At 45.1% G+C, this 27987-nt stretch overlaps 1 protein-coding gene across 3 annotated transcripts; it reads right to left on the minus strand.

The window, feature by feature from the left end:
* Positions 1–157: 157 nt before the first annotated feature.
* On the minus strand, positions 158–27987 carry ZFP1 (ZFP1 zinc finger protein). 3 transcript variants are annotated; one of them, XM_036440468.2, is made up of 4 exons: positions 27839–27987; positions 19328–19383; positions 3722–3848; positions 158–1842 (listed from the first exon to the last, which is right to left on the minus strand). In XM_036440468.2, the coding sequence occupies exons 2-4, from the start codon at positions 19340–19342 to the stop codon at positions 764–766; spliced, it is 1221 nt and encodes a 406-aa protein (XP_036296361.1). In that variant the 5' UTR covers positions 19343–19383; positions 27839–27987; the 3' UTR covers positions 158–763. The 3 variants fall into 3 exon arrangements, with proteins under 3 accessions (XP_036296361.1, XP_045438634.1, XP_036296362.1); XM_045582678.1 differs by lacking the exon at positions 27839–27987 and adding an exon at positions 27125–27208; XM_036440469.2 differs by lacking the exon at positions 27839–27987 and having other exon boundaries at positions 3722–3873.

The following is a 27987-nucleotide window of genomic DNA, read 5'->3' on the forward strand; positions in this document are numbered from 1 at the left end:
AGCTTGGTTGCGGGCATGTCCCCAGTAGGGGGTGTGCAAGAGGCAGCTGGTCGATGTTTCTCTCTCATCGACATTTCTAGCTCTCTATCCCTCTCTCCTCCTCCTCTGTAAAAAATCAATAAAATATATATTTAAAAAAAAAGGAAAAAAAGAGGCAGCTCATTAACAATGGCCACACCAACTTCCATTTACCAGCAAGCAGAACATGTGTTACATGCCTCTTAAAATATGTTCCCTATTTCATCTGGAATGCATACTGAATTGTAAAAACAAAACAAAACGTGATATTTAGTAAGGAAAATCTTGTTTGATATGTCCTAATTATTAGAAAAATTTCAAACTCCCAGTGACTGTTAAAATTCATACGGGCAGATCTAAAACATACTTTTGTGGTTTTGTGGCATAATCGCACACAACCACTCTATCCCTAGGTACTGTCTGTATATCCTTTCTGCTGTTTCCCAGACAATTTCATCCTTAAATTCATTCAAGGTTTAAATCATTCAAGGTTCTAAAAATCTCACTGTGACACAGTTAAGCATGTCTATTAACAGTGCGATATTCTTGGTCTGTGTTCTTCAGTTGGGCCTCATATCTAACTTTCAGTACCGCTGTCTGCAGGGAACCCTAATTTGGCGTTTTGGAGCTGATGGATGGTCTCTCGGTATGAATTCCCATGCTCCCTCGGGACCTCAGGAGGTTTCTACCCCACCGAAGGGCTCCGGTGGGTGGGAGGGTTTTGCACGGTCCGACCTGCTGCCGGTCAGGGTTTGCCATCTATGTGAACTCTGACGTGGATGCTGAGTCGGGACTTCCTGCTGAAGGCCTTCCCGCACTGGGAACACTCGTATGGCTTCTCCCCCGTGTGGATCCGCAGGTGTAGCCTGAGAGTTGACCGCTGGCTGAACGTTTTGCCGCATTCCGTACACTCGTAGGGCTTCTCCCCCGTGTGCGTCCTCATGTGTATGATGAGCTGCGAGTTCTGGATGAAGGATTTCCCACACTCGCTGCACTCGTAGCGCTTCTCCCCCGTGTGAATTTTCTGATGTATGATGAGGTTTGATTTCTTGAAGAAGGTTTTTGCACATTCATTACACTCGTAGGGTCGCTCCCCGGTGTGAATTCTCTGGTGTGTCGTGAGTTCGAACTTCTGGGCAAAGGTCTTGCCACACTCGCCGCACTCATAGGGCTTCTTCTCCATGTGTGCCCGCTGGTGTACGATGAGGTTGGACTGGTGGGTGAAGGCTTTTCCACATTCGAGACATTCGAAGGGTTTCTCCCCGGTGTGGATTCTCTGATGCTTGATGAGGTTGGCCTTGTGGGAGAAGGTCTTCTTACAGACATTGCACTCATACGGTTTTTCTCCCGTATGTATTCTCTTATGACTGATGAGGAGTGACTTAAAGGAGAAAGCCTTGTCGCAGTAATTACAAAGGAAGGGTTGTACCAAATTTCTAATTTTCTGATGTTTAAAAATGGCTTCTTTGTGGCTGAAAGCTCTCTCAATTTTGTTATATTCTGCATATTCCATTTCAGGATGAGTTTTCTCTTGCTTTAGATAGAGAAGGGCTTTTCCAAATTCGTTATACTCATCAGCCTGCTTCCTTATATAGCTGTTACCGTTCAGTAAGTCTGAACTGTATTTCAGAGTCTTTTCATATAAGTCATATTTATAGGGCACTTGTCTTAGAGAAACAAAGTCCGCGCTCAGACTGAGTGGTTTTTCAAAGAGATCACTTCTTTCCTCGACGGGGGTTTGGTGCTGGCAGATGATGTACGGCCTCGCCTGCTCCTCGGGGTCACCCAGCTCCCGCTGCGCCCGGTCGTCGGCCGTCCACACCTCTGGGAGAGAGCACAGGGAGACACGCCGTCAGGCCTCCGCTATGTCACACAACGTCCCACCACGCCCTCCTTGGCTGCCTTTTCAGTCCGGGACCCAGTTCTCCAGAATTGCGTCCCCCAGTGCAAATTTGTCCTTGCTCTTAAACTTTGAAAGAAAAAGGGGCGGGGGAAAGAGCCCGTGGCGGCAATAAAGGAAGCAGAAACTGACAGTGAACACAAGTAGCATCGCCAGATCGCACAGTGACCTACGGAGGGGTAACGTGAAATAAAACCGCGGGGCAGCAACAGGAAACACACCGTGTGGGAAGGCTGGCAATGCAGGGGCGAAGGACTGTCCTCAGGGACGCTGCACAGTTAGCACAGAGGAAGACGGTAAAGGAGAGGACACAGGCAGACCTGAGTCTCTGCCTCTGCTTCCCTGTGGCTGGGCCAGCACCTCGTCTATATGCGCCCAGGCTCTCTCCCCGCCTTCTCCCTTCCTACAGGCGGCATTTCTGTTTGACAGAAACAATCGTATTAAAGAGCAGCGAGTCCCGCCGCTGTGCTGCAGCGCACCGATGTGCCACAAGAAGTTAAAACATGCAAACCTGACTAGTCAGGGCACTGACCACTTTTTCCTTAGATTGTCAAATTTAAAAACGACAACAGCCAACACAATCGCTGTCTGGTGTGAATGAATCAAAGGTGTGCTGCAGAATTTTCTAAATTAACTGATGTGTGCCATGAGATGAAAAGGTTGAAAATAGCTGCTTTAAAGGAAGACTTTGCAAGTGAATGAAAAGGCCCAGAAACTCATTTTCTGTAGGAAACAGAAAATTGATGCAAGGACCCAAGATCTCTTAATAGATTCAATTCTACTGCTGCTTTCATTGTGTTTTTTTTTTTAATTCAATTTAATTTAATCTTCACCCGAGGATGTTTTCCATTGATTTTTAGGGAGAATGGGAAGAAGAGGGAGAGACAGAGGGAATACAGATATGAGAGAGACGTATTGATTGGTTGCGTCCCACATACCCCCAACCAGGGCCAGGAGCTTGCAACTGAGGTATGTGCCCTGGACCAGAATCGAACCTGGGACCCTTCAGTCCGCAGGCTGACGCTCTATCCCCTGAGCCAATCTGGCGAGGGCTCATTGTTTTCTTTCTATTGAAGCTGTTGGAGACAGAATGTATTTTCATTGTTTTCTTTCTATTGAAGCTGTTGGAGACAGAATGTATTTTCATTATTATATCATATCTTTCTCTTTCCTTCTAATATGCTTAACTTCTTCCCCAAACCAGTCTTGTCCCTACTTTTATTTGAAGGGACATTAAGGACCAGACTACTCCGCCTCCACCTCGGTCTTACATAACCTTCACCTGCTCTGGGCATCACTGGTCATGTGATGCCCCCGCCACCTGTGTGCAGACAGGACGTCTCTCCTGGACTGAAATCTATTTCCCTGAGGCCACCGTGCCAATGGCCTGAGCTAAATACACGGTACTCACACAGCTGGGGCACAGTACTCATCTGTTGGCAGCAGTCTCTAAATGTTTAGGGATTTTTTTGGGGGGAAAAGTGTTAATATTTGAAAGTACCAACTCATAATCCTTGGGATATTACTTCTAGTGGCTTCTGATTCTCCCTCCACAGCTTCCCTGGAGAGTTCTCAACTGCAGTTCTAACTGCCAGCACAGCTCCAGCTGCTCCACCCCAAAAACCACATCTGGTTTGGTCACAGCTCCTAACTGCGTGGGTTTTAGAACTTAATCTTCACGCTCAGCTGTGACGTGTGAAGCCTGAGGCCAAACCATTCAGTAACTGAGCAGCTCGTTCCTCGGTACCTGAGGAAGCGCATAACCGCTCCTGGGTAAAGGCGGACGCAGGGAGCTGTCCTTACCCACGGACAGCAGGTTGCTGTAGTTCTCCAGCATCACATCCATGTACAGGATCCTCTGCGCCGGGTCCAGCTGCTCCCACTCCTCCTGGGTGAAGTCCACGGTCACGTCCGTGAATGACACTGACCCCTGAAACGGCACACAGCTATTCGCTCTGCCATGACGAGTTCATGTGATGCAGGAGGACACAGGCAGTTATTCTCACCACACATTGTAGGAGTCATCCGCAGGGAAACTCACACCAACCATGCACCTTCACGACGTTGGTCAGAATTGTGTTTACAGTGGTCTGAGTGTGTATTCGTTCTTTCCTTCCCCTCTCTAGCCTCTCCATGCTGTCTCTGGCACTGGCACAGGCATCTCGGATGAATGAAACCCCAGGCCTCTAAACGGCAATACGCAGCAGAGAGTGGCACCAGTGTGGGGGTGATGCTCACGCAGGCACTGTCCTTGTATCCAACTAGACCACAGTAAATTAGACTTTCTGTGACACTATGATCTACAATATAAGAAAAACATCTGGTGTTTGTCCACAGTTCCTGGCTCACATCTCCCCAAACCCCTAGGTTAACCTACGAATTGAGACTGATAAGGTTCATTACACTAATGAGCTGACTTCTGGACATGAGGATGGGGGCAGGTCACCATCAGACCAGAGGGGAGGGAGAGGGTTGGAGGGTGCCCATCCCATTATGTGACAGCGGTGGCACAGAAATCCGGAGGACAGGGTTCCCGCAACCATCGGGACCACGGCACAGGAAAAGCCAAGAGGGGCAGCCGGGGAGAGCCCTGGAGTCCGGCAAGTACCTCACTCCTCTAAGGCCTCCTGGGCCGCTTACTCTTCCCCTCCCTCTTTTATGCCTCCAACTCTCCTCTCCACCTTGTAGGGCACAGGCTCTCTCCTCTATCCCTCTGTCCAGTCTCCTCTGTGTCCTGTACTTCCCCTCTGCCACCATCAGAGATCTCCACACCTCCCCCACTCCCCTTTCTTCGCTCCAATAGCTCCATCACCACCTGCTTTTCTCACCCTGCCTCTCTGCCCTAACTTTTCCCAATCTTCCCTGACAACCACTCAGATCACCTTCTTTACTGTCCCTGCAGTCTGTCCCTCTCTCCTCTCTCTGATGCCTCTCTGGTCTCTCCTTCCTACTTCTCCCACTCCTCCTTTCTCTATTTATTGTCCCCTTACTGTGACTCACCTCGCCTACCTCACTCTCTCCAGTCTCTCCGTCCTCTCTCTAGTCCATCCTTCTGCTCTCTCTAGTCTCTCATACGTTTCTCTGACGCACCTCTCGCTCTAGTCTCACCAAACACCCTCTCTATCTTCTCTCTAGCAGCTCCTGCCTTTCTCTCTTCCACTCCTTGCTCTACAAACTAGGATGGCTTTCTCTAGTCTCTGCTTCAGCTCTCACCCTAGTCTCTGTGACCTCTCCCTCTAGACTCGCAGTTTGCGCTCTCGCTCTAGACTCTCCTTCCACTCTCGCTCTGCTCTCTCCTGCTCGCTAGACTCTCCTTCTATTCTCTCGCTCTAGACTTTCCTTCCGCTCTCTCGCTCTACTCTTTCCTTCCGCTCTCTCGGTATAGACTCTCCTTGCACTCTCTAGACTCTCCTTCCACTCTGTCGCTCTACTTTCTCCTTCCGCACTCTCGGTATAGACTCTCCTTCCGCACTCTCGGTATAGACTCTCCTTCCGCACTCTCGCTCTAAACTCTCCATCCGCTCTCTAGACTCTCTTTCCGGTCTCTCACTCGAGTGTAGACTCTCCTTCCGCTCTCCTCTCTCCATCTGCTCTCTAGCTCTAGACTCTTCTTGTGCACACTCTCTAGACTCTCCTTCTGCTCACTCACTCTAGACTCTCCTTCCGCACTCTCGCTCTAGTCTCTCCTGCTCTCTAGACTCTCCTGATCTCTTGCTCTAGACTCCCCATCTGCTCTCTCGCTCTAGTCTCTCCTTCCGTTCTCTCGCTCTAGACTCACTTTCCGCTCTCTCGCTCTAGACTCACCTTTCACTCTCGCTCTAGTCTCACCTTCCGCTCTATAGACTCTCCTTGCGCTCTCTCGCTCTAGTCTCTCCTTCCGCTCTCTCGCTCTACTCTCATTCCGCTTTCGCTCTAGTCTCTCCTCTCTAGACTATCCTTCCACTCTCTCTCTCTGACTCTCCTTCAGCCCTCTCGCTCTACTCTCCATCGCTCTCTTGCTCTAGACTCTCCATCCGATCTCTCGCTCTATTCTCTCCTGCTCTCTAGACTCTCCTCTGCTCTCTCGTTCTAGAATCTCCATCCGCTCTCTTGCTGACATCTCTCCTTCCGTACTCTCGCTCTAAACTCTCCATCCACTCTGGCTCTAGTCTCACCTTTCGCTCTCGCTCTAGACTCTCCTTCTGCGCTCTCGCTCTAGTCTCACCTTCCGCTCTCTAGACTCTCCTTGCGCTCTCTCGATCTAGACTCTCATTCCACTCTCGCTCTAGTCTCTCCTCTCTAGACTATCCTTCCACTCTCTCTCTTGACTCTCCTTCAGCCCTCTCGCTCTACTCTCCATCGCTCTCTAGACTCTCGTTCCGGTCTCTCACTCTAGACTAGGGGTGTTGAACTCAATCAGAGAAGGGGCCAAAATCTAAAATCCAGCCTAAATCGTGGGCCGAATGGTTTACTGAACAGTCATAAACTGTCATTGTGATGGAAACGCAGCGGAGTGCAGTGATGACAGCGCGGTGCGGGCCACATTGCAAGGCCTGGCGGGATGGATTTGGCCTGCGGGCCTTGTGTTTGATACGTGCTCTAGACTCTCCTTCCGCCATCTCTCTCTAGACCACATGTGTCAAACACAAGGCCCTCGGGCCAAATCCGTCCCGCCAGGCCTTGCAATGTGGCCCGCACCGCGCTGTCATCACTGCACTCCGCTGCGTTTCCATCACAATGACAGTTTATGACTGTTCAGTAAACCATTCGGCCCACGATTTAGGCTGGATTTTAGATTTTGGCCCCTTCTCTGATTGAGTTCGACACCCCTACTCTAGACTCTCCTTTTGCTCTCTCGCTGTAGACTATCCTTCCACTCTCTCACTCTTGACTCTCCTTCAGCCTCTCGCTCTACTCTCCATCGCTCTCTCGCTCTAGTCTCTCCTTCCGCTCTCTCGCTCGAGACTCTCCTTCAACTCTCGCTCAAGTCTCTCCTGCGCACTAGTCTCTCCATCGCTCTCTCGCTCTATTCTCTCCAGCTCTCTAGACTCTCCTTCCACTCTCTCGCTCTAGTCTCTCCTTCCGTTCTCTAGACTCTCCTTCCACTCTCTCGCTCTACTTTCTCCTTCCACTCTCACTCTAGTCTCTCCTGTTCTGAAGACTCTCTTCCGCTCTCAGCTCTAGACTCTCCTTCCGCTCTCGATCAAGTCTTTCCTGTGCTCTACTCTCCATCGCTCTCTTGCTCTAGTCTCTCCTGCTCTCTAGACTCTCCTTCTGATCTCTCGTTTTAGAATCTCCATCTGCTATCTCGCTCTAATCTCTCCTTCCGCGCTCTCGCTCTAGGCTCACCTTCCGCTCTCTCGTTCTAGTCTCTCCTCTCTAGACTCTCCTTGCGCGCTCTCGCTCTAATCTCTCCTACCCACTAGACTCTCCTTCTGCTCACTCGCTCTAGACTCTCCATCCGCTCTCTAGACTCTCGTTCCCGTCTCTCGCTCTAGACTCTCCTTCGGCTCTCTCGCTCTATTCTCTCCTGCTCTCTAAACTCTCCTTGAGCTCTCTCGCTCAAGACTCTCCTTGCGCTCTCTTGATCTAGTCTCTCCTGCTTTCTAGACTCTCTTTCCGCTCTCTCGTTCTAGAATCTCCATCAGCTCTCTCGCTCTAAACTCTCCATCCGCTCTCTAGACTGTCCTTCCGCTCTCTCTAGTCTCCCCTACCTGCTAGACTCTCCTTCCGCTCTCTTGCTCTAGACTCACCTACGGCTCTCTCGCTCTAGTCTCTACTGCCACTAGACTCTCCTCTGCTCTCGTTCTAAAATCTCCATTTGCTCTCTCGCTCTAATCTCTCCTTCCACTCTCTCACTCTACTCTCCATCGCTCTCTCGCTCTATTCTCTCCTGCTCTCTAGACTCTCCTTGCACTCTCTCGCTCTAGACTCACCTTCCGCTCTCTCGTTCTTGTGCTCTCGCTCTAGACTCTCCATCCACTCTCTCGCTCTAGTCTCTCCATCCACTCTCTCACTCCAGACTCTCCTTCTGCTCTCTCTCTCTCTCTAGACTCTCCTGCTCTCTCTCTAGACTCCCCTTCCCCTCTCTCGCTCTAGTCTCTCCTGCCCACTAGACTCTCCTTCCGCTCTCTCGCTCTAGACTCTCCTTCCGCTCTCTCGCTCTAGACTCTCCATCCACTCTCGCTCTAGCCTCACCTCTCTAAACTCTCCTTCCGTTCTCTAGCTCTAGTCTCTCCTGCTCTCTAGTCTCTCCTTCCGTTCTCTCGCTCTAGTCTTTCCTACTGCTCTTTCTCGTCTCTCCGACCTCTTTGTAGTCCTTCCTTCCTCTCTTGTGCCTGTCTCTAGTCTCTACACAGTCACTTTCATCTCATCTTTCCTATATCCCTATGCTTCTCTCTCTCAATCCAATCTCCATGTTCTTAGGGGTGTCGAACTCAATCAGAGAAGGGGCCAAAATCTAAAATCCAGCCTAAATCGCGGGCCGAATGGTTTACTGAACAGTCATAAACTGTCATTGTGATGGAAACACAGCGGAGTGCAGTGATGACAGCGCGGTGCGGGCCACATTGCAAGGCCTGGCGGGACGGATTTGGCCCGCGGGCCTTGTGTTTGACACATGTGTTCTAACTATTCCCTTTCACGTTCAATCTCCCTATATTCTGTCTTTATCATTCCTCTCTCTACTCCTCTATCAATCCTGTCTAGTCGTGGGTCACATCCCTCTCTAGACTGGCTGTACTGTTCCTCTCTAACTCTCTCATCCCCCTCTCCACTCCATCTCCATTCTAACTTCCTCTCCAGTCTCTCTAAACTCCCTCAAGCCCATGTCACATTCTTACTTCCGCTCTGGACTCACTCTACTGCTCTTCTATAAACTCTCTCAAACCCCTTTCCACCCTTGCTATATTCTTAGTCCGGCCCTACACCAACCACAAGAACCTATAAGAGAAGATTAAAAAAAATTTTTTTTTCTTTGTTAATCCTTACCAGAGGATTTTCCCATTGCTTTTCAGAGAAAGTAATAGGGCGGGAGGGACAGAGAGAAACATCAATGTTGAGAAAGACACATAAACTGGATGCCTCTACACGTGCCCCAACCCAGGGAAGGGAGCAAGTGCATGACCCTTTGGTGCGAGGGCCAATACTCTAACCACTGAGGACACTGGCCAGGGCAAGACAAAAACTCACTCCCAGCACCTGAAGGGGTGAAGCCAAATACAGCTTTTGGAACCTGAGAAGCTGGAACAGAAGCCTACAACCCTGAGTGAATTTGGCCTGGGAGACTCCTCTTACAATATGAGGGTGGACCGGACAATTATTACTAACTGAATGAGATTTAAACAATGTGCATTTGACCTCTATGACTGTTTTACTATACCAGGATGTGTTTGAAGATCAGGGGCAGACTGTATTATGATTTATAAGAAATATATACTCGGTTATTCAGATGAAAAATTATATTTCTCATATATATATGATTTTTGTTCACAGCTCCCCAAACCTCTGGAATTTCCTAAGTGTGGAGAGTGACTAATATTTCTGTTCTGTTCAGGAGGTGACCTTTGGAAAACACCCAAAGATGTGGGGGCTGGTGACCAGGAGACCCAATCTTGGAATTAGAGGGTTGGAAAGTTCAGTCCCAGGACCTCTGCGGAGAAGAGATGGATGGTCAGCAGTCAATGATGTAATCAATTACGACGATGTACTGGAGGAGAAAGTACCCAAGCAGACAGATCCAAAGAGCTGGGCTGGTGAACACTTGGAGGAGCTGCGAGAGTGGCACCCCTGGAGAGAGGGCATCAAAGCTCTGTGCCCTGTCCTCAAACCCTGCCCTATGCCCCTGCCACCTGGCTGTTCCTGAGTTCTGTCCTTTACAATAAACCTGTGTTCTAAGTAAAATGTTTCTGAGTTCTGTGAGCTACTCGAGAAGAGTAACTGAACCCAAGCAGGAAGTCTGGGCACTCTGACGCACAGCCAGTCAGAAGCACAGCTAACATATCAGACTTGCAGTTAGCCTCCTGAGCTGGGGGGGGCGGTGACTGATGGAGCCTCCAAACTGTAGTCAGCTGGTTAGAAGCTTTCAATTGGCAACTGAAGTTGGGTAGGACTGAACACCTTAACCTGTGGAATCTGATTCCAAGTAGACAGTGTCAGAAATGAGCTGAATTCTCATACTGGTGTCTGAGAATTGCCTGTTGATGTGGCAAAACCTACCCACACACACACGTTGGAATATTTAAAGGCAAAAGATTAACTTCGTTATAAGACATAACATCAGGCATAAAGATCTCCCCACCATAACGAAGCCATAAAAATGGCTGAAAAGCAAAATAAAGTGTGACTACGTTAAATAAAAAAGCTTTTGAACAGCAAAGAAAACCAACAAAATTAAAAGGCAAATGATCAAATAGATAATTCTAAAACTGGAAAATACAGTAACTGAAATAAGTTGTGTAGACTGAATAGCAAGCTGGACAACAAAAGACAAGAATTGTGAACTTTAGTTTTGTGTACCAATGTCACCCCAACAAATTTGGCCAGGGTAGCTCAGGATTGAGCATCGTCCTAGGCACCAAGAGGTCAATGGTTCGATTCCCAGTGAGGGCATATGCCAGGGGTTGCAGGCTTGATCTCCAATAGGGGACGTGCAGAAGGCAGCTAATCATGTTTCTCTCTCCCTCTCCCAAACCAATAAAAACATTTTTTTAAAAATACACGTACACGTGCTTGCTTCGGCAGCACATATACTAAAAATGCACGTACACTACAGCTGGCGTAGCTCAGTGGTTGAGCGTCGACCTATGAACCAGGAGGTCACAATTCAATTTCTGGTCAGGGCACATGCCCGGAATGCGGGCTTGATCCCCAGTGTGGAGCTTGTGGGAGACAGCCGACCAATAATTCTCTCTCATTGATGTTTCTCTCTCTCTCCCCTCCTCTCTGAAATCAATAAAAATATATTAAAATTAAAACTGTGCAAACAAAATGTAAAAAAAAACAAATATAGCAAGATGACACAAATCCAACAGTGCCTATAATTTAATTATAAAGGAAATAATAAAATTGTCAAGTTTAATTTAAATAAAAGGATTCAATTATATGCTTAGAGGAAAAGCATAATAACACACATAGGTTTAAATAAGACTGGAAAACGAAAAACATAAACCATAAAAACACCAAAAAAAGTAGGTAGGCTATATTTGTATCAAACAAGGATTATAACCAGAAATAATGACATTCCAAAATGATAGAAGGATAAATCATCAGGACAATAGAACATACATAAATGTGCACATAATAAATGTGTATGTACTCAATAACATAGCTCAAATTACATAAGCTAAAACTGACAGAACTAAGCTAAACTAAAGCAAGGAATGGACAAATCCCCTTATTATCTATCAATCAAGTATCAGAACTGAACAAAGACATTTTCAGAAATACAAAGTATCAAAATGTATTTCTCACGAATCCTTTCTCAAGAAGCTAATTAACAATGGACTCCAATAAAACAATAGTAATCCAAAAAGACAATGACGTGGGAAGGAGCTGAAGGAAATTCCTAAGAGGGGTTTGAAAGCGATTGCAGGACGGTGGTGATTCTACTGATACCAAACTGCTTATACAAACTGGAATAGTGTGATTCAAAAGAAGAAATTTTGAAGGCTGTCATCAAAATGATGCCTACAACCACTGATTAACCTTTTCAACCTGAGGCAGAATGCCTGAGTGAACCTGGCCCAAATTCTTTTTGTATTTTTTATAATATTTTTATTTATTTTAGAGAGGAAGGGAGATAGAAACATCAATGATGAGAGAGAATCACTGATCGGAAGCCTACGGCACGCCCTCCACTGAGGGATTGAGCCTGCAACTTGGGCATGTGCCCCTGACTGGAATCAAACCCAGGAACCTTCAGTCCGCAGCTGACGCTCTACCCACTGAGCCAAACCAGTTAAGGCCCAAGTTATTATTTTTTTTTTTTGTAAGATTCAAGCTTTATAAACACACTAAGGGCCCAGTGCACGAATTCATGCAATTTGAAAGGAACTGTGGGCCATGAGGCTGTGGTGGGCACAGGGGCAAGTCTCTGTCCATCTTCCGTGCCCCTGCCTGGCCCCTCCCACTGCAGCTCCACTCCCGCCACCACAGCTCCCACCCACGGATGGTGCAGAGCGATTGGGGCTCGTACCAGCAGTGGGTGTGAGCAGGGCCATTGACATCAGCTGCTGCCCCAATTGCCCCTCAGGAGCAGGGGGAAATGGAGAAGCCCTGAGGGGTGATTGGGGCCAGCAGCCGCCGCTTGCACCTGCTGATGGTGCCAAGTGCTGGCAGTGGGGTCTGAGCGCCAGGTGGGATAGCAGCACACAGGAGCAAATACTTTTCAGTAATTGCCAGAGGCTCACCTGGATGACAGTGAATGGCACCCCAATTTTGTCTGGCGTGCTCCCACTCACCTGCTCCACCATCTTGCTGCGGCCGACACCCACCATGTTCCACATGCTCCCCCTTTCCTGGTGGTCAGCACACACCATATTAATCGGTTCAAACATTTGGTCTATTTGCATATTAGGGTTTTATATATATAGATATCCTCATACGTCTGAATTGATACACAAGATTCTTACTCCAAATTCTTATCTGTACATTGCTTGGCTTATCTTGAGCATGTGGTGATGGCATTTATCTCTCCCCCTCACACCAGGCTGCCTTGGATCAAATGAGGACATTCATTTCATCTCACAGAAGTGTTCCACTCTGATCTACTCCTGAGAGTTGGCAGTTAACTAGTGAGCTAAGAATCTATAATTATAAAAGCATAATATGCTAATTAGACCAGATGTCCTTCCGGATGACTTTCCAGATGAAGCTGGAGCTGTGAGAGAAGCCCGGGTTCCGGTGCCTGCCGGCAGCCAGAGGGAAGCCCAGGTCATGGGTATCAGAGGGAAGCTGGTGCCGGCAGCAAGGGGAAGAAAGGCCTAGTCTTGCACAAATTTCGTGCATTGGGCCTCTAGTCCTATATAATAAAAGCCTAATATGCTAAGTATCCAGTCATTCATTCAACCAATCAAATGCTAATGATATGCTAAGACCGCTCAACTGCTCACTATGACGTGCAATGACCACCAGGAGGCAGACAGTCAACCAGTCGCTATGACATGCACTGACCAACAGGTGGCAGATGCTTTCATCGATTAGCTTGCTGCTGGGGTCCAGCCAATTGGAACTGAGTGAAATGGGCCGGACATACCCTGGAGCCCTCCTGAGGCCCCTCTCTGGCCCCAATTGTGCACTGATGGGGTCCCTTGGCCTGGCTTGTGCCCTCTCACAATCGGGGACCCCTCGGGGGGATGTCAGAAAACCAGTTTCGACCCAATCCCGCAGGCCAGGTTAAGGGACCACACTGGTGCATGAATTCATGCACGGGGCCTCTAGTCAGAGAATAAAGAGCATCCCACTCTAATTATAATCCTGCCAGACCTGATCCACACTATGACCCTGCCAGATGGCTCAATCTTATGTTTTCCTGTTTCTCACAACCTTGCCAATGACAATGACTTCTCCAATAGAAATTTTTCTAAATCCAAAGACTATTCAGCTCTTCTCCTAGAAGCTTTTATCCAATACCAGCAAAATTTCTAGACACAACTAGATTTGTGCTTGCTTGATAAGTTTTGCTACACTGCTTGCTCCCCAGTAAGACCATCATTTTATACTACCACCAGAAATGCATGAGTGCTCTTTAGCTGACATTCGCTAAAGTAACTTGAAAAAACAACAAAAACCTCCACCAATCAGACAGAAAATTAGGTAAAACATAGCAATATAAATTCCAGCTATAGTTTTTCAAAACTGAGTTTTTGCCAGTTCAGTTGATCGGAGCATCATCCTGTACACCAAATGTACATCATCCTTTTACATTCCTGGTCAGGGGACATACCTAGGTTATGGTTTCCATCCCATATGGGGAGTTTATGGGAGGCAATCTATCGATGTTTATTTCTCAAACTGACATCTTTCTCTGTAAAAATAAAAAAAAAACATATCTACACCCTGGCTTCCCTTCCTCCCTCTTACTCTCTCTAAATATTAATGGAGCTCTAGCCGATTTGGCTCAGTGGATAGAGTGTTGGCCTGCAGAACAAAGGGTCCCGGTTTGATTCTAGTCAAGGGCACGTGTCCGGGTTGCAGACTTGAACCCCAGTAGGGGACATGCAGGAGGCAGGCAATTAATGATTCTCTCATCGATATTTCTCTCTCTCTCTCCCTTCTCCCTTCCTCTCTAAAATCAATAAAGATACATTAAAAAAAAAAAATTTCCTCTTTCACACTCCCTAAAAAAAAAAATCAAGAGAAAAATATATCCTAGAATGAGGATTAATAAATTAAAAATTAAAATTAAAATCAATGGAAAAAATATTAAGTGATGATTAACTAAAAATAAAAAACATATCCTCAGGTAAGGATAAAAAAACAAAACAAAAAAAACTGATTTATTAGGGTTTATATTGGTTAGAGATGCACATACAAATGGTAAAATCTTTAAGGGAATGATTATCAAAAATATATAAATAATAGCTACCACCCATCTAGAGGCAGTTAATTGGCAAAAACTCAGTTTTGAAGGGAGGCCAGGGTGAAGATATTCTACCAACCAGGAGGTCCTGGTTCAATTTCTGGTCAGGGCACATGCCCGGGTTGTGGGCTAAATCGCCAGTTGGGGCATGCAGGAGGCAGCTGATAGATGATTCTCTCTCATCATTGATATTTCTATCTCTTTCTCTCCCTTCTTCTCTCTGAAATCGATAAAAACATATTTACAAAAAGAAAAAGAAAAAGATAGCTACCTACTGTGAGGATTCAATTAGAGAAAATATCATAAAAATAGATATTGGACAATGGGACATCCTGTCATAATGGCAGTGTAGATACACCCTGTGATCACCTCCTCCTCCAACCACATCAAAATTACAACTACAGAAACAGCCTAGATGCCCATCAGCAGATGATTAGATAAAAAAAAAACTATGGTACATCTACACAAAAGAATACTATGCTGCCATAAAAAAAGAAGGAATTCTTGTCATTTGCAGCAACCTGGATGGAATTGGAGAACATCATGCTGAGTGAAATAAGCCAGTCAATGAAAGAGAAACACCATATGACCTCACTTATTTATGGATAATAAAGAACATTATAAACTGATGAACAAAAAGATAGATACAGAGACAGTAAAGCAACAAACAGACTGTCAAATTACAGCGGGGAGGATAGGGAGATCTGGGGGAGATAAGAGATCAACCGAAGGACTTGTATGCATGCATATAAGCAAAACCAATGGACAAAAACTCTGGGGAGGGAGGGCATGTATGGGAGTGGGGGGGGCAATGGTAAGATATGTACACATATAATACCTTAATAAATAAATGTACATATACATGTATGTATACATATACATATATATACATATATTACAACTACATTATAGAACCATCATTGAGAACCACCTGAACACTCAACGAACAGAATTCCTGTAACTAAGGACATACAGAAACAGCAATGTGGAGACTGGTAAAAGGGGCAGAGACTTGAAACAGGCCCCACACCCACGATTCCCCTGTGGAATTTAGGCTGCTGAGATTCCCCCTAGAACAGTGGTCAGCAAACTGCGGCTCGCGAGCAACATGCGGCTCTTTGCCCCTTGAGTGTGGCTCTTCCACAAAATACCACGTGCGGGCAAGCAGGTACAATTGAAACTTCGTGACCCATGCGCAGAAGTCGGTTTTTGGCTCTCAAAAGAAGTTTAAATGGCTGTCCTGTTGATATTTGGCTCTGTTGTCTAATGAGTTTGCTGATCACTGCCCTAGGACATCAGTGCTGGAAAGGAGAGTGACCATAACATCTGGTTGTGAAAACCAGTGGGGACTGTATCCCAGAAAGATAAAGGGCTGCTAGAGACTGAGGCGTTGCAGGTTTTAATACGTTAAGCGCCAAGCCTGTTTTGTCTTCCTTTCCGTTTAGCCCGAGGTATCCAATTTCACCGATAAGCTGGTGACACCAGTGACTGACTGGTCTGGACGGAAAGTGTAGTGTCAGTCGCCGGTGACTGACATGGTGCTTAACGTGTTAAAGGGCCATACAAAGACTCACTTGCCCACCAGCTCACTACAAGTTTCAGTGCAGGGGCAGCAGCACGCAAGAGCCAGGGAGGTGAGGGAAGGAACTACACTGAGGGACAGGGGTCAAGGCAAGTCTTTTGGGGCTGAAAGTGCTGGCAGGCCCCAGCCATTGTTCCTTTGTGGAATTCTCCTCCCACCCAGTGGCCAGATGCAGGCAGACATCTAATCTGTGCTTCCACTAGCCTGGTCACACTGCTCACCCTGCCCCCGTGATTCACTAAGAGCCCAGCCCTCGGCCCAAGCCTCTTCCAGTGGTTCATCTCCGTAAGTGGCTTGCCTTGGCTCATGCTGTGAATTTTCCCAAAGTCTCTCAAAAGTTCACAAAACCAAATGATTAGTAGGCAGCCTTGGTATACCTTATAGCTCTTGATAAGTGCCTCCAAGTCCAGCACAAATGGTGACCATCTCAACTTGCATTGTAACTCCCCTAAGTGGCCCAAGCCTGGCATAGTGGCAGCCAGACTTGGTCTGGAATATATTATACTTCCATTAAGTCACCACAAGTCCAGCATCTGGCCTCATCTCACATTATGGTGCTAGCCTCAGTTCGCACTGTAGCCTCTTCCACAAAAATACCATGGCATGGGCGAGTCTATTCTGAAGAAGCGGCGTTAGAAGAAGTTTAAAAAATTTGGCTCTCAAAAAAAATTTCAGCCAAAACCGGTGTGGCTCAATGGACAGAGCGTCAGTCTGCGGACTGAAGGGTCCCAGGTTCGATTCCGGTCAAGGGCATGTACACTGGTTGTGGGCACATCCCCGGTGGGGGCTGTGCAGGAGGCAGCTGGTCAATGTTTCTCTCTCATCGATGTTTGTAGCTATCACTCTCCCTCCCTCTCTGTAAAAAATCAATAAAATATATTTAAAAAAAAAAAGAAAGAAAAAAATTTCAATCAGTGTACTGTTGATATTTGGCTCTGTTGACTAATGAGTCTGCTGACCACTGCCCTAGCCAGTTTGGCTCAGTGGATAGAGTGTGAACCTGGGGACCAAAAGGTCCTGGGTTTGATTCTGGTCAAGGGCACATATCTTAGTTGCAGGCTCCTCTCTGGCCAGGGCCCGGGATGGGACTTGTGCAGGAGGCAACCAATCCATGTGTTTCTCTCACATGGATAGTTCTGTCTTTCCCTCTCTCTTCCACTCTCTAAAAAAATCAATGGAAAATAGCCTCGGGTGAGGATTAAAACAAACAACACACACACACACACACACACACACACACACACACGCAAAACAAAAAACAGCTATATCTTTAAAAAGAGGGGGGCCAAAGTCATAACAGACACCTGACTCAAAAAGATATACAGATGGAAAATAAGTACATGAAAATATGCTCCATATCATGTCATCAGGGACTTGCAAATTATAACAAGACACTGCTACACAATAACCAAAATCTACAACACTGACAACACCAAATGCTGGCAAGGATGTAGATCAATAAGAATTCTCACTCACTGATGGTGGGAATACAAAATGATACGGCCACTTTGGAAGACAGTTTAGCTATTTCTTACAAAACAAAACATACTCGACATACAATCTAGAAATTATGCTTAGTATTTTATGTCTATGCAAAACCTTGCACATAATGCTTATATGAAACTATTCACAATTACCAAAACTTGGAAGTAACCAAGATGCCCCTTCAATAGGTGAATGGATAAATAAATGGTGGTACAGTCATAAAACCAAGTATTATACAGTGCTAAAAAGAAATGATCTATTAAGCCATGAAAAGACACAGGAGAATCGTAAATGCCTGTTCTAAGCATAAGAAACCAATCTGAAAAGACTACATTCTGTATGATTCCAACTATAATATATGACATTCTGGAAAAGCTCAACAACAAAGACAGTAAAAAGAGTGGTGGGAAAGTCATGCAATGCCAGCTGCGTGTAGATGTGCAAACCCCCAGTGTGGGCCGGATATTTGTCTTGGTGGAGATGGTGAATGGTGTGTGGATTCTCCCCTGGCAATTTGAGAGGAAGCTCAATGACTCCATCGCCAAGGAGCAGAATAAGAAGTCAGCTACAAGATACGGGGCCCGTGGGGTGACGGGTAAGCCTTGCCTTGGGAAGGCCCAGGACTACCCACCGGCATGCTGTAGGCCTGGGCAAGTAGCGTATCTCAGAACCTGGTTTCCTCAGCTTTACAAGGTAATTCTCCCCCCACAAGGATGTTGGAAGGAATCAAAAGAGAAACTGGGTTTGAAAAAGGCCCCTGTAACTGCAAAGTGTTAAGATTCCACGCTTCCTACTTCTTTGCAATCTTGGGTAAACATTTACCCACTCTCTGCCTCAGTTTCCACCTGTAAAAGAGAATAACTGCTGTCCAAAAAAAAAGAGCAGAGTCTGCCAGGGGCTCAGAGAGGAGTGAGGATAAATAAATAGAGCACATGGGATTTTTAGGGCTGTGAAACTATTCTCTATATTAAAATGGAAGATACACGCCGTTATATGTTAGTCGAAACCCACAGAATATACAATACCAAGAGTGAATCTCAATGTAATCTACGTACATTAGTTGAAGTGTCAATATTGACTCATCAGTTGTAACAGGTATCCCACATTAATGTAGATATTAGGAGAAACTGTGTGTAGAAGGAATATAAGGGAACTCTCGGTACTTTTCCACTCAAATTTTCTGTAAACCCAAAACTGCTCCAAAAAATAAAGTCTACTAATTAAAAACAAAACATATAAATAGAACAGTATGATTAATAATGTACCTTATAATAATCTATTTTTGTACCTGGTACATATGCGCAAATAAACTCTGGAAAGCTACTCAAGAAAATAATAACAATGAAACTTGTGGAGGTTAGATGAGAATTTAAATACACACCCAAATATTTACTGAGTTTTCTGCATCATGCTAATTTGATTAGAAGAATAAAATACACATAATAAAATTCTACATTTGTACTGAAGAATGGTATATAAAACAACTGTAGACAAATTAATAACCCTTTTAATTTGGGTTGTTTCTGCAGATGCTGTCTAAAACACCATCTAAGGAAGGTTTATAAAATTTCTTCAGACCTTAATGCTAAACAACCAAGAAAATGGTATTCATAACCAATGTAAGGCATTTAATAAACTTGGTTTGCTTTTCAGCTGCTGGTATTATATTTACTCTGTTTTCCTTGCATTTCACTTATCTATACTTCTCTGATTCATATTCTGAATCCTAATAAACTTCCTCAAATGTACTAAAAAAAAACAAAATTGGGAATAAATAACTCACCTGGGATTTGTTCATTTTCGGTAGCTTTTAGGTAAAGGCACAGATATAAGGCAGACCTGGAATAAAGCAAAAAGGAAGGTATTGTTATTAAAGCTATGACCTGCTTCAGAACTCCAAGAAATCCCTGCACATCACCTGGGGAAACACCACCTCCTGGGATAGTCACTTTGCCTCTTCAAAAAGGGGAAGAAAGGCCTGGCTGGTGTGGCTCAGTGGTTGAATGTCTACTTATGAACCAGGAAATCTAGGTTAGATTCCTGGAGGCAGCCAATTAATGACTCTCTCTCATCATTCATGTTTCTCTCTCTCTCTCTCTTCCCCCCCTCCTCCCTCCCCGCTTACTCTCTGAAATCAATATAAATATATATAAAAGCCAAAAGGGGGCAGAAAGGATCGTACTGGCAGCATCCACCTTCAATCACACATTATGACACACCTGTAAAGGCATGAGTAAAAACATCCACTATCAAGAAAAAAAAGTAATCAGCCGGGACTGGTTTGGCTCAATGGATAGAGCGTCGGCTTGGGGACTGAGGGGTCCCGGATTCGATTCCGGTCAAGGGCATGTACCTTGGTTGCGGGCATATCCCCAGTAGGGGGTGTGCAAGAGGCAGCTGATTGATGACTCTCTCTCATCGATGTTTCTAACTCTCTATCTCTCTCCCTTCCTCTCTGTACAAAATTAATAAAATATATTTAAAAAAAAAAAAAGAAAAAAGTAATCAACAGAAACCTCAACTAATAAATATAGACATGGAATTTAAAACAAATATAAATCATACATTAAAGGCTTTAATGGGTGCCAAAACCGGTTTGGCTCAGTGGATAGAGTAGGGGTGTCGAACTCAATCAGAGAAGGGGCCAAAATCTAAAATCCAGCCTAAATCGCGGGCCGAATGGTTTACTGAACAGTCATAAACTGTCATTGTGATGGAAACGCAGCGGAGTGCAGTGATGACAGCGCGGTGCGGGCCACATTGCAAGGCCTGGCGGGACGGATTTGGCCCGCGGGCCTTGTGTTTGACACATGTGGGATAGAGCATCGGCCTGCAGAATGAAGGGTCCCAGGTTTGATTCTGGTCAAGGGCATGTACCTTGGTTGCAGGCACATTCCCAGTAGGGGGTGTACAGGAGGCAGGTGATGGCTGTTTCTCTCTCATCAATGTTTCTAACTCTCTATTCCTCTCCCTTCCTCTCTGTAAAAAAATAAATAAATAAATAAATAAATAAATAAAAAATAAAGACCGAAAAAAATAAAAGAAAAACACACAAAAAAGCAAAAACACACAAGGATACATCATAGTCAGACCACTAAAAACCAAAATCAAAGAGGAAGTCATGAAAGCAGCCAGAGGGAAAATAAGCATACTATATACAGAGAAAGAAATAATCACAGCCATTTTAATCAGAAAATATACAAGTCAGAAGACAATGCACTGACATCTTTAATGTGCTTTTTTAAAAATCTATCAACCAGAATTCTATACCTAGCAAATATACCTTTCAAAATAAAAAAGATATAAAATCCTTTTTAAATAAGCAAAAACAGAATTCATTACAATAGATCTGTACTATAAGATATATTTTATTTAAATAAGTTCTTCAGATAGAAGGAATATGATACCAGACAAAAACCTGGATCTACACAAGGAAATAAAGATCTCATCAATGGTTAAAAATAAAGATAAACAATAGCACAAAGAGTGAAGTAATGAAATTGGGAATATACTATTTTAAGGATCTTACATTACACACATAATATTATTTAAGGTCCACTGTGATTACAACAGAAACAAAATTTTAAAGCAGTATAAATGATAAGCAGATGGCGAGAAAAAAATGAAATCATAAAAAGTAGTCACAAAATCCAAAAGCAGTCAGAAAAAGAGGAAAATAAGAACAAAGATCAGATGGGACAAGATGGCTGATTTTAATCCAGCAACAACTGGATTAAACTGGTATAAACACACCAATTAAATGACAAAGGTTATCAATAAAAAAAACAATGCCAGGAGAAACCAAGATGGCGGCATAGGTAAACACCTGAATTCGCTGCCTTGCACAACCACTTCAAAACTACAATTGAAAGACAAAACGGACATCACCCAGAACCACAGGAAGGCTGGCTGAGTGGAAATTCTACAACTAGAAGGGAAGAGAAAAGCACAATGAGACTCAGAGAAGGTGCGGAAGTAAAGTGCAGAGGTACAGAGGCGCGTGGGCAGAGCGGGCTACCGTCTGAGTACGCGGCTGGCTTTTTCAATCGAGAGGGAGACACAAGCTCCTGACTGCTCTGAACTCCAGTTCTGGGAGAGACTTTGGGGACCCAGACTCATATGGGGAGAAACTGGACTGTCGGGCATCTGGCCGGAACACAAGGGCGACTTTCTCTCAGAGGTGCTTGCATTGATTACCGAGGGACACTGAGACCTGCGGGCTTCTTAGGGCAAGGCTGACGGGAAGCCATTGCTATTTGCTCCACCCTGAGACTCTGACTCATCCCAGCTGTGCACAGAGGCTTTTGCATATGGATGGCTTGATCCAGTGGTCGGCAAACTGCAGCTCGCAAGCCACATGCAGCTCTTTGGCCCCTTGAGTTTTTAGCAAAGGCCAGTTTAGGAGTACCTAATTAAGTTAATAACAATGTAGCAACCAATATAGTTTAAGTTTCAAAAATATGGCTCTCAAATTTCAATCATATTGTTGATATTTGGATCTATTAACTAATGAGTTTGCCAACTACTGGCCTGATCCTTTGAAATCTAAAATAACCTAACAAACTGCAGCTGAGTCAGTGAGACCCAGAACATCCAAAAGAAGGTCCAAGGCCCCACAGCAGCTTGCATTGCTTCACAACTGGGCCTCATCTGGGCATCTCCAAAACCCAAACAAAGAAGAGGAATCTGCAGATCTCTCCATAGCTCCTGTTGCATGCCCTCAGGCAGAGGCTAAATTAGCACCTCATTGGAGATCTGAGAGCCAGTGTACCCAGGGGTCAGAGTAGGATCATCTAGATACAACTTCTCAGATCCATAAGGGACACACTCAGGAGGTAGACTCAGTGAGCACCAAAGCCCCACTGAAGCAAGTCTTACCTCATAAGGGTGTCTCCAGCACAGAAGTTCTCCCATCATAGACACAGCTGATCCTCACAGCCAATTGGCATGGAGGTCAATTCCTCCCAGTGATACCAACAACAATCAAGGCTTAACTACAACAAGACTGTGCACACAATCCACAAAGGGGTGCACCAAGAATGTCCACCTCATGTAATTGGGGAGGCTGAGCCACTGGGCCCTATAGGACACCTAGCACACAAAGCCACTCTATCAAAATGCAGAGACAAAGAAACAGGTCACAAATGACAGAAATGGAGGAAAGCAAATGACTAGATATAGAGTTCAAAACCAAGGTTATAAGGTTTTTCAAGAATTTTCTAGAAAAGACCAATAAATTTAGTGAGACCCTCAAGGATATGAAAAAGGACCAACCAGAAATTAAGCATACACTGACTGAAATAAACAATAATATACAAAGATCCAACAGCAGACTAGAGGATCACAAGAATCAAGTCAAAGATTTAAAATACAAAGAAGCAAAAAACACCCAACCAAAAAAGCAAAAAGAAATAGAATCCAAAAATATGAAGATAGTGTAAGGAGCCTCTGGGACAACTTCAAGCGAACCAACATCAGAATTATGGGGGTGTCAGAAGAAGAAAGAGAGCAAGATACTGAAAACCTATTTGAAGAAATAATGACTGAAAACTTCCCCCACCTGGTGAAATAAATAGACTTATAAGTCCAGGAAGCGCACAGAACCCCAAACAAAAGGAATCCAAAGAGGACCACACCAAGACACATCATAATTAAAATGCCAAGAGCAAAAGACAAAGAGAGAATATTAAAAGCAGTAAGAGAAAAAGTTACCTACAAGGGAGTATCCATATAATTGTCAGCTGATTTCTCAACAGAAACTACACAGGCCAGACGGGAGTGGCAAGAAATATTCAAAGTGATGAATAGCAAGAACCTACAACTAAGATTACTCTATCCAGCAAAGTTATCATTCAGAATTGAAGGTCAGATAAAGAGCTTCACAGATAAGAAAAAAGCTAAAGGAGTTCATCAACACCAAACCAGTATTATATGAAATGCTAAAAGGTATTCTTTAAGAAGAGGAAAAAGAAGAAAAGGTAAAGATAAAAATTATGAACAATAAATACATATCTATCAACAAGTGCATCTAAAAATCAAGTGAATAAAAAATCTGATGAACAGAATAATCTGGTGAATAATCAGGGGCATAAAAAGGGAGTGGACTGACAATCCTGGGGGTTAGGGAAAAAGGGGGTAGGGGTTGTGGGAAGAGACTGGACAAAAATCATAAACCTATGCCCTAATTGGTTTGGCTCAGTGGATAGAGCGTTGGCCTGCAGACTGAAAGGTCCCAGGTTCAATTATGGTCAAGGGCATATAGTTTGGTTGCAGGCACATCTCCAGTAGGAGGTAAGCAGGATGCAACTGATGGATGTTTCTCTCTCAGCGATGTTTCTAACGCTCTATCCCTCTTCCTTCCTCTCTGCAAAAAAATCAATTAAATATATTTTTAAAAAATCATAAACCTATGGATGAGGATAGTAGGGGGAGAGAATAAGGGCTGCGGGGGGGGGGGGGGACCTTGGTGGAGGGGAGCTATGGGGGGAAAAAGGAGGAACAACTGTAATAATCTGAATAAAGATTTAATTTAAAAAAGCGATGCCAAATTATGTGCTGTATATAAGCAGACTGTTTTAAATATAAAAACATAACTAGGTCAAAAGTAAAAGGATCGTCGAAACTGGTTTGGCTCAATGGACAGAGTGTCGGTCTGTGGACTCAAGGGTCCCAGGTTCGATTCCGGCCAAGGGCATGTACTTTGGTTGCGGGCACACACCCAGTGGGAGGTGTGCAGGAGGCAGCTGATCGACGTTGCTCTCTCATCAATGTTTCTAACTTTCTATCCCTCTCCCTTCCTCTCTATAAAAAAAAAAAATCAATAAAATATATATATATTTTTAAAAAGTAAAAGGATAAAAAAAGATATACTTTGCAGACACAAAGAAAAAAAGCTGTAATGATTACACAAATACCAGACAGAATAAATTTCAGAAGGAATATTATGAGGGGCAAATAATAATAAATGTGGCAAATCACCACTAATACAGAATAATCCTAAAAGTATATGTACCTAACTAAAGAACTTCAAAACACAAGAAGAAATGATTACAAAAAGGAAAAATTGATAAATCCATAATTATAGATAGAATAGTCAATACTTATTCCTCAGTGACAGAACAGATAGAAAACCACTAAGGATACAGAACTGAACCACAGTATCAACTACCCTAACCCATTCAGTATTATTTCTAGAAGACTCCATTCACAGTACAATAGTCATTAAAGTACATATGAAACTGTCACCAAAATAAATCATATTCTTGACCATAAAATAAACCTCAAAGTTTTTAAAAATTAATTTAACAATTGATTTTTAGGGGGTGGGGGAAATAGGAGGAGAGGAGGGAGAGAGAGAGAGAGAGACAGAGACATCAATTTGTTGTTCCATTTATTTATGCATTCATTGCTTAACTTTTATATGTGCCCTGGCTGGAAATCATACCCCCAATTTTGGCATATATGAGGATGATGCTCTAACCAACTGAGCTACCCAGCTAGGGCCAACCTCAACAAGTTTTAAAGAATTGAAATTTGAGAGTATATATTTTTTAAAAACAGAATTAAAGTAGAAATCATTAATAGAAAGAGATTTGGAAAATCCCCAAATGCTTAGAAATTAAACAGACTTCTAAGTGAAAAAGACAATCATAAGGGATGTTTAAAAAAACACGCAGAGAAAGGAATATATAAAAATTTGAGATGTAGCTACAGCAGTATTCAGAGGGACAGTTATAGCATTAAACTATTTCTATAAAAAAAAAAGTTTCAGTGACCTCAGCTTCCACCTTAAGAAAAAGAAAAAGAAAAAAAAAGGCAAACTTAACCCAAAGCAAGCATAGGGAAGGAAATAATAAAGAGCAGAAATCAATGACACTGAAAACAGAAAAATGGGGAAATTCAATGAAACCAAAGTTGGTTATTTAAAAATATTACTGCCCAAACCAGCTGGGTTCATTCGATAGAGCCTTAGTCTGAGGACAAGGGTCCCGAGTTCGACTCCCTTCAAGGGCACCCATCCCCAGTGGCGGGGGGGGGGGGGGGGGGGGGGGCGCGGCCACGTGCAATAGGCCGCCAATCAGTGATTCTATCCCATCATTGATGTTCCCTCTCTCTCCCTCTCCCTTACTCTCCGAAATCAATAAAAATATATTTTAAATATATATTTTTTTTAACTAAAAGGAGTTTCTATGCCGGAGCCGGTTTGGCTCAGTAGAGCGTCGGTCTGTGGACCGAGAGGTCCAGGGTTCGATTCCTGCCAAGGGCATGTACGTTGGTTGTGGGCACATCCCTGGTAGGGAGGCAGCTGGTTGATGTTTCTCTCTCATTGACATTTCTAGCTCTCTATCCCTCTTCCTTCCTCTCTGTGGAAAATCAATAAAATATTTTTCATAAATAAATAAATAAATAAATAAATAAATGGTAGTCATGTTCTCTAGAATCTTCCCTGACAAAAGTCAATCTTTACCTTAATTAAACCTGTCTATTGTCTTTTAGCATCTACCATAACATACCTTTGGAATGTTAAGGTAACCTTCCTTTTTCTTTTAATATATTTTTATTGATTTCCGAGAGGAAGGGAGAGGGGAGAGACAGAAATATCAATGATCAGAGAGAATCATTGATCGGCTGCCTCCTGCACGCCCCCTACTGGGGATCCAGCCCGCAACCTGGGCATGTGCCCTTGACCTGAATCGAACCTGGGAACCCCTCAGTCCACAGACTGATGCTCTATCCGCTGAGCCAAACCAGCTAGGGCTTTTTTTCTTTTTTATACCTCCCTTTACCCAGACCTGTCAGGGCACAACCAATGCACCAAGGCTGAGACCAAGAATCCTTTCACTGTTATTGTTATTCTGTTCACTGTTTACTGTTAACTATCCTGTACCCTTTTTAAAAGATGTTTATCATTTTACTTTTTATCCAAACCCAGTATAAAATAAGATGCAAAACTGCCATTCTCTGGAGCATTTTCTCAATCTGTAGAGATTTTTGCTTCCTGGCAATTATCGACAGTTTGGCTTAAATAAACTCACAAAAATTATCTACAGGTTTGAATGTTTCTTACGTGGATAAAACAGAAAAATAGGGAGATAGGGCTCTGCTAATGGAGGACAAAAAGGGACAAATCTCAAATGCACAAACTTTAAAAAAAATGGGAAATAGCAAATACAAGAGAAAAAGATAAAATAATCAAAAAATTCCATCTGCAATAGCGTTGAAATAACTACGTAATAAGAAAAACGCAATTATTTATTAAAAAATTTAAAATACTCCAAGAGGGTGGGGTAAAAATAAAAGAGGACTTGAACAAATGGGGAAGGTCAACAGTAAGACCCAACATCATCAAGGTGCACATTCCCCTAATTTAATGTACCATAACCATTACCGGGATCACAATAAGTGTACCACCAATTAAAAAACAACAACAACAACCCACAGTGTTCTAAAGGACCACTGGGAATCATCAGAAAACTTATGTATAGCCCCAAAAGTAGTGAAGGCTTTGGGTGCCATAAAAGGCAAGAGCAGCAAATTCAACTGGAGAGACGTTGAGAGCGCCTGCAAGGCAAAAACCTACCAGCGAGCAGTGTCCAGAGGCAAAGGAAGGGATTTGCCACCCACAGCAGCACCAGCTGGCCGTGGGAGCAGCGCAAACCACTTCCCCCTCTGAGCGGACATTCCTTCGGTGGAGCCCCAGATGCTAGTGAAGCCCCGGGGCAGGGGTGAGGGCGGGGTGAACTCCTAGCTGCAGAGGCTCCTGCAAAGCGGCCGCGCTCTCCTCCGGCGGCTCGCCCAGTGCACCAGGCACCTCGCAGGCGCTTTCAATTCTCCCACCGCCGCGAGGCCCGGGACGCGGCACGTGGCACGTGAGCGCCGCCAGGTGTGTCCGGCCCCGCCCCCGGCCTCGCGCGCACCCGCCGGCCTGGCCACGGGCGTCCCGCCGGACTTCCGGACTCCCGCCCGCCCGCCCGCGGGACCCACGCCGCGGCCCGAGGCGCCTCTCCGGACAAAGGGGAGGAAGGAAGGCCAGCCTCGCGGCCACCCTCCCCCTCCACCGTCCCTGCCCCCACACGTCCGGCCCGGCGGCGGCGGCGGCGGCGGCGAGCCCTGCCCACCCCGCGCCGAGGAGCGCGCGCCGGGCGGCCCCCGACGCCGCCCCAGGGGTCACCGCCTCCAGCGCGTGGCCGAAGTTTGAGTTCCCAGCCCGCCCGCGGGGGTACGAGCCGACGCCTCATCTCCGTCCTCTCGGTCCCCACGACCCCACGGAGCTGCCGGTCAGACTCCCTCATACCTAGAGGGGCCGGTGTCCACTCGTGGCTCCGTGACAGGCCCGGTCACAGCGCGGGGCGGCGAAGATGCGTGGAGACCCAGGGCCCTGTCACCCACGCGCGGCTGGAGGTGGGGGAAGGGCGGCCGCCGGTGCGCTCCCAGCCTCGCGCA

The sequence above is a fragment of the Pipistrellus kuhlii genome, unplaced genomic scaffold (genome assembly GCF_014108245.1).
Source record: "Pipistrellus kuhlii isolate mPipKuh1 unplaced genomic scaffold, mPipKuh1.p scaffold_m20_p_17, whole genome shotgun sequence".
NCBI lineage: Eukaryota > Metazoa > Chordata > Mammalia > Chiroptera > Vespertilionidae > Pipistrellus > Pipistrellus kuhlii.

What these genes read in the sequence shown, in the direction of transcription:
- ZFP1 (XM_036440468.2), bottom strand. An exon ending in CAGCAACCTGCTGTCCGTGG is followed by an intron (nt 1,843 to 3,721) that starts GTAAGGACAGCT and finishes GCTCTCTCCCAG; the next exon opens with AGGTGTGGACGGCCGACGAC.